Below are 6,737 nucleotides of genomic sequence, written 5' to 3'. Positions count from 1 at the left end.
CTTTGTCTCCATCTCACTCTCTCCCACTTTATCTCTCCATCTCTCTCTCTGTTCAGCTGTGTCTCCCTCCCTCCCTCTCCCCCTCCTGTGGGGCTGCGGCCTGATTGATCTCACATGGAGAGCGAACACACTTACATTTCAAGAAGTGGTAACTGTAACATAAACATTAAACGGAAAGGCTGAAGCTGCCGAGCAATGGCCCAAGAAAGTGTCACATGAGTGTTTATTTGAAAAGCTCACCATTTGAAACAGAATAAAACACTGTTAGTTTATGGTTTGTAGGGGTGAAGGGGTGGGGGGAGCGGGGGGAAGGTGGAAATTACACTCGACAGTTCATTTACCAGACTGTGCAGTTGACACTTTGGCAGATGAGAACCGAAACTCACTGGGTAAGAACGAACGTGCCAGTGTTTTGTTAAGTCAATTCCACTTAGGATAATTCAACATTATTAAACTGACGTTTCTTCACAAAGGCTTTTCTTCCTGTGACTGCCCATTCCCTCCCTGTCCAGTACCTCACACAAACTGATATTTATGCAGCCTCTTTAGTCTCTGTTCACACTCCACCACGTGGGATCACTTTAAAATTAATTAATTCCCACATCACTTTGTCCCTGGAGTGACTGTCTCCAACTCAGCCAGAGCCGCCTGTATTTACAGAGCGAGGGGACATGGAGGGGTGGGGTAGGTGAGGGGATTTATTAATTAAAAAAAGTAACATTTACACCTCCTGAACATTTAGTATCAACCCCACCTCCCTACCATATGACGGAAATCAAAGCCACATGAAAACAGGAGGCCATTCAGCCCCTTCTATCCTATTGTGGCATCCAATAAGATCATGGCTGATTAGTGACTTAACTGCATTCTTTCCAGCCTATCCCTGAACAGTCTCACTGATCAATCTCACATTTTAAAATTAACAACATCCCCTTACAGGTCTGGCTCTAATTGATTTACAAGTTCCCAAGTCCTAAAGTCTTCGACCTGCACAAAGAATTTATCTGTTTACCTTTAATCCTGTTTCCCCTTAATATCACAAGAACATTGATTAATCCAGCATTTAGATTCTAGGGTATTAAGTTTGCGTAATCTCTTCTTGATCTGGCTAAGGAGGGAGTGCAACAAAGGCTGAGCAGACTGATTCCTGGGATGATAGGACTGACTAAAAAGAGATTGGTTCAGTGAGGACAATATTTACTAGAGTGTAGAAGAATGAGTGGGGTATCTCACAGAAACTCTATAAAACTCTAACAGGAGCGGATGGGGTAAATGCAGGAAGGATGTTTCCGATGACTGGGGAGTGCCGATCTAGCGGGTCACAGTCTAAGGATCTGGGGTAGGCCATTTAGGACTGAGATGAGGAGAAATTTCTTCACCCAGAGAGTGCTGAGCCTGTGGAATTCTCTGCCTCAGAAAGCAGTTGAGGCCAAAACAAGAAGGAGTTACAAATAGGCTTAAGTTGAGGGTTTAGTTCTTAGGCCTAAGGGGAACAAAGGGTAGGGGGAAGAAAGCAGGAACAGGCCACTGAGTTGGAGGATCAGCCATGATCAGATTGAATGGTAGAACAGGCTTGAAGGACTGAATAGCCTATTCCTGTTCTTATTATCTAAGTTTCTATGTTTCTGTGTAAACTTTTGGTGTCTCCCTATCATTCTTGTATATTTATACTACTCTCTCCAAGGCCAGTATATCCTTAGATTCTGGTGGCCAGGATTACTCATAGTGACACCAAATACAGTCTAAGCAAGGGTTTGTACAACTAAAGCATGCCTTCTATCCCCTTGTATTAGCCTTTTGGAGCTTTACTTTTGTACAAAACATTTTAACGATCAGCGTAGATTGAGCTGCAGGTCTCCAATCTGGGAATAACAGTCACCCAGGGGTTTAATGTTCATTTGGGAACCTGGCACCCAGAACATTTCCAGCTCCTGATATTACAATGTGTCGGAGGCTGTGACACAATGTCATTTTGGAATTGGTAGCAACCAGTTGGCCCAGAGGCAAGTTCAGTGTCCAGTCAGGAAGTCAGGCCTGGGCAGGAGGCAGGAGATTTGATTTTAAAAAAGACAAATGGCGGCTATGACCAAGTTTGTCATTGTCTCTGGAAATTGATGTGGAGGAGAAGCAGGGTGGGGGCAGTGATGGTTTGGACAGAGGTTGCTCGGCGGCCGAGTGTTTGTCTGATGTGAGGCCCTCCTCAATGATCAATGGACAGCAGAGCTGCTCCTCCCTCCTTTGAATCAGACCAACAGGTTCTGCTGGATGTGTCAGCAAAGCCAAACCAAACCTTCCAACTCCGAGGATGGTCATTCTGTGCAACTCCATGAGCAACAGCATTTAAGTCTCTGCTATCATACAACTTACTCACACTGCAGTCACAAGCACTCATTTCTCTCTGCTGTGCCTCTCACTGATGTGCTCAGATGTTCCCCAGAACTTCTACATTTCCTGAGCCTGCTATTTGAAAATTGCTAATTGTTGCTGTCCATACTTTACTCAAGCTCTACAATAAGCTGTACAATAAGCTCCAGAAGCATTTCATTGGAGATATGCAGGTTGCTGGCTATAGCGTTCGATGGTTTGATTGAGCTGTGTTGCATGATGTTAATCTAACTGTGTTTATTTGCTGAAGCCTATGGCCTGTTCTAGAGAGGTAAATAAACAGAGAAGCTCCCACTGAAGTGGGGAATAGGTGGCTTCCAGCTAAGATATCTGTGTCTACAGAATCCTATAAGTTTTAGGACTTTTTAAAGTACTGGAAATAAATCTTTTTAGATTTACAACTAGTGTCATTGGTGCATTTCTTTAAGATAAATCAGACATCTAAATAGACAGCAAAATGGCTCCACCCACCCCTCACCCTCTGTTTGTCAATCTAAGTGTATCACTGAGGTGTCACAAATTGGTAATGCCCTCTGAGGGTGTGATTTTCTGTTAGACCATAATTTAACCAATCTCCAGTGGCCACTGAAAATTCAGCTCTCGTGCCTGCACCAAGCACTTGCAAGCAATGGAGTCATAGAGTCATAAAGCACGGAAATGGACCTTTCGTCCAACCAGTCCATACCAACCATAATCCCAAATTAAACTAGTCCCGCTTGCCTACATTTGACCCATATCCGTCAAACCTTTCTTACTCATTAACTCATCTAAATATCTTTAAATGTTGTAATTATACCTGCATCCTCTGGCAGTCCATTCCACACACAAACCACCCTCTGTTTAAAAAAAGGCTATCCCTCAGGTCTCTTTTAAATCTTTCTCCTCTTACCTTAAAAATATGCCTCCTAGAATCCCTACAGTGTGGAAACAGGCCATTCGACCCAACAAATCCACACTGCTCCTCTAGTTTTGAATTCCCCTACCCTGGGGAAAAGACCTTAGCTAGTCACCTTATCTATGCCTCTCATGATTTTATAAACTTCTATAATGTCATCCCTCACCCTCCTACACTCCAGTGAAAGAAAGCCCCAGCCTATCCCGCCTATTTTTATATCTCAAACCTTCCATACTTGGCAACATCCTGGTAAAGCTTTTCTGAGCCCCTCCAATTTAATAATATCCTTCCTAAAACAACAAGACGAGAACTACATACACCACTCCAGAAAAGTCAGGCTTCTCCACTGGCAAGGAATTTAACTCGACTTGGGTATGAGGTAGGCAATCTGGCTCACATGCCCGATGTGCCAGGCAACACATTTTACTTTTCCCAGGATGCTCAGGACAAGTCTGAATGTAGCTCCCCTCACTGAACTTTACCTGCTCTCCCTCTCGCATCTACCAAAGGAACGGTTCACAAAGGAAAGATATCTCACTCATATGGTAATCTAAAATGTTTTACGTCAGTTAGGTTCTTTTAAAGCATAGCCATCATAGAGAAAGTAGCAGCATCAATTCACACACAGCAAGATCCCACAAACAATAACCTGAAGATGAGAGGTTCTGTGATGCTGATTGAAGAAACATTATTGGTCAGGACACTTGACAGAATCCCACCGCCCTTCCTCAAATAGTACTGGGGTCAGGGGTCAGGGGTTACATCCATCTCAGAGGTCAGATGAAAACTCCATATAATGTCTCATACAATACACAGATTGGTCATTAACTCAAGATTGTGTCTCCCGTTTAAGATTCCAACCAACAGCAGAAACAACTTTCTCAACATCTACCCTGTCAAGACCTCTGAGAATCTTGTATATTTAAATAAGATTCTTCTTTCTTCGACACTCTAATAAATAAAGGCAGAGCCTGTTTAGCTATTCTTGATAAGTCAATCCTTTTGTCCCAGGAATCAATTGAGTGAATCTCTTTTCTAACGTCTCCAATACTAATATGTCCTTTATTAAATACAGTGACAAAAGCTGTAGACAATACTCCAGGTGGAGCTTCACCCAGTTGTAGCAAGACTTCATTGTTTTTAAAACTTCAATCCCCAAGCAATAAAGCTCAATTCTATTTGCTTTCCTTATTACTTGCTGCAACTGCATGCTAACGTTTTGTGTTTCACGCACACAAGAACATCCAGAACCCTCTGTGCTGCACTGTTTTGGAGTCTCTCTCCATTTAAATGGTCTATCTTTTGATTCTTCTTACAAAAGTGCATGACTTCACACTTCCCTAAATTAAACTCCAGCTGCCAAGTTTTGCCCACTCACTCAACCTATCCCCTTGCAGATTCCTTATGTCCTCGTCACAATACGCCCTCCCACTTATTTTTGTACCATCAGTAAATTTTAATACATTTCATTCTGCCGTCTCCTCCAAGTCTTTAATCTAGATAGCAGGACTGGGCAGAGAAACGTATGGGAGGCTGATTCTGAGGCGTCAGAATCTGGTTATCCTATTTTTGTTCAGTTTGTGAAAGTGTTGTAGGTTTATCTTTTCCTTTCCTCTGCCTCAGTACCAGTCTCCTGGACATTTCTCTACACTGTCCTTTGGCACTCCACTTTCCAGGAATAATACTAATGGGAGGAATTTTCTCAAATGTCCTCTTGCAATTGAACACATGTCTGTTATCAGTTTATGCACACAACTGGGATTTCTGGTGGACTCCTGACAATAGTTGGAGCAGGGACAACCCCAATGGAGCTCCCACAAGTTTGGTGAGGCTTAATGTGGCATTCAGTCAAATAGTCAAAACGGTCCTCCTTCATTCCCAGAACCCAAGGTAGAAGCTGGATTTGTTTACAGGCTTCCACAATGTCCCTGAAGTGTTTCAGACCAATGAAATATTTCTGAAGTGTAGGTAGCAGCCAACTCAGGCACAGCAAGCTCCCACAAACAGCAATGCCATAATGACTCGGTAATCTGTTTTGGGGATGTTAATTAATGTGTAACGATTTGAACATTGCACTGGGATAACTCTCACATGCTTCTTCGAAATAGTGCCACAGGGAGTTTTGCACCCAGCTGAGAAAACTGGTTTTAGTTTAATCCGTTTCAGTGAAATTAGCTGAAAGGTTTTGCCCGTGAGAACTCTCTTGCTCTTCCAACTGAAATTCGTTTCCATCTGAACAGGTAAACATGGCCTTAGCTTGACGATTTGTCTGAAAGACAGCACCACTGTCAATGCAGCACTCCTATAGTACTGCACCAGAGTGACAGGCTGGATAATGGGGTGGTCTATCGCTTTGCATTCAATGACATTTTACATCTTCAGCTATGAGTGGGTAAGACAACAACAACAAATCTATATTTTAGTCGCTTCCCTTGCCCATTTTCTCAATGGCTTTGTGACATCCTCCCTCTCTGATTGCCCTATTTTTGTTCAGTTTGAGAAAGTGTTTTGAGTTTATCTTTTCCATCTCTTTAACTCTGATATTCCTCTTTGAGATCACCACTTGGACACTTCCTGTTTAGGCTCAAAAGCCAATCAGTTTCCAGCCTCTCCTGCTCTTCAGAATCAGTCTCCTGGACATTTCTCTGCACAGCCTCCACTGTATGAACTTTCTCTTAGGTCTTGGTGACCAGAACTAAATCAAGCAGGCTGGAGAACCATCCAGTTTATGTAAGAATCCTTTTGATTTACACAGCATTCTTCAGCTCGATAGTTCAGCATTCTAATTGATTTGTTGATTTTTGCTTCATATTAAACTATTATTGAACATGTCCTCATCGCTTTCTATTCTTCACTTGACTTCCTATCCATTTTCAAAATTGATCCTGGGTATCCCTTACTTTGAAGCGAAAACATAGGCGATTTCTGAAAAACATACATTTGTGAATGGGCAACAGACAAGTGCCAGAAAGTCACCATCTCCAGCAGCATTCAATACTGAATCTGCCACTACCAAACTCCTGGGGGTCACCGTTGACCTGAAATTTAACTGGACCAACCTTCTGTGGCCATAAAAGCTGGTTGGGACAAACGTCAATGGATGATGAAACTGACCGTAAAAAGTCGACGTCCACCATCTCACTGTGAAAGCAATTTGCTGCTGTGACACTAAAGGTAGCCTCAGCATGGATTCTTAAAGTGCTGATGCAGTCACCACTCAGCCCTGCTGAAAGCAGTGGGAGTCTGACAAGTGTGGAATAACACTATTCACCAATGTTGGGGCATGGTCGTGTCTCGGCTTTCGGTCCCTAAGAGCTCAGGAAACACAAACGTATCCCTTGCTGTTTTGTAAATATCCCCTACACTACCAGAAAACATCAACAATCACATTATACTCACACACAGACAAACAACACCCCATTCCACACACACACACACTCACACACACACACACACA

At 42.9% G+C, this 6,737-nt stretch overlaps 1 protein-coding gene across 1 annotated transcript in view; it reads right to left on the bottom strand.

Annotated features, from left to right (window-relative positions):
- Positions 1 to 5,260: 5,260 nt before the first annotated feature.
- The window catches only part of LOC125486705, a 22,211-nt gene continuing 20,734 nt past the window's right edge, over positions 5,261 to 6,737 (bottom strand). The window contains exon 7 of the mRNA XM_048615374.1: positions 5,261 to 5,512. Coding sequence (XP_048471331.1) covers positions 5,261 to 5,512 — 252 coding nt within the window. The remainder of the gene's footprint in view (positions 5,513 to 6,737) is intronic.

The sequence above is a fragment of the Rhincodon typus genome, chromosome 32 (assembly GCF_021869965.1).
Source record: "Rhincodon typus isolate 14 chromosome 32, sRhiTyp1.1, whole genome shotgun sequence".
Taxonomy (NCBI): domain Eukaryota; kingdom Metazoa; phylum Chordata; class Chondrichthyes; order Orectolobiformes; family Rhincodontidae; genus Rhincodon; species Rhincodon typus.
The sequence above is the reverse complement of the archived record's forward strand: the minus strand, read 5'-3'. Positions and strand labels throughout refer to the sequence as shown.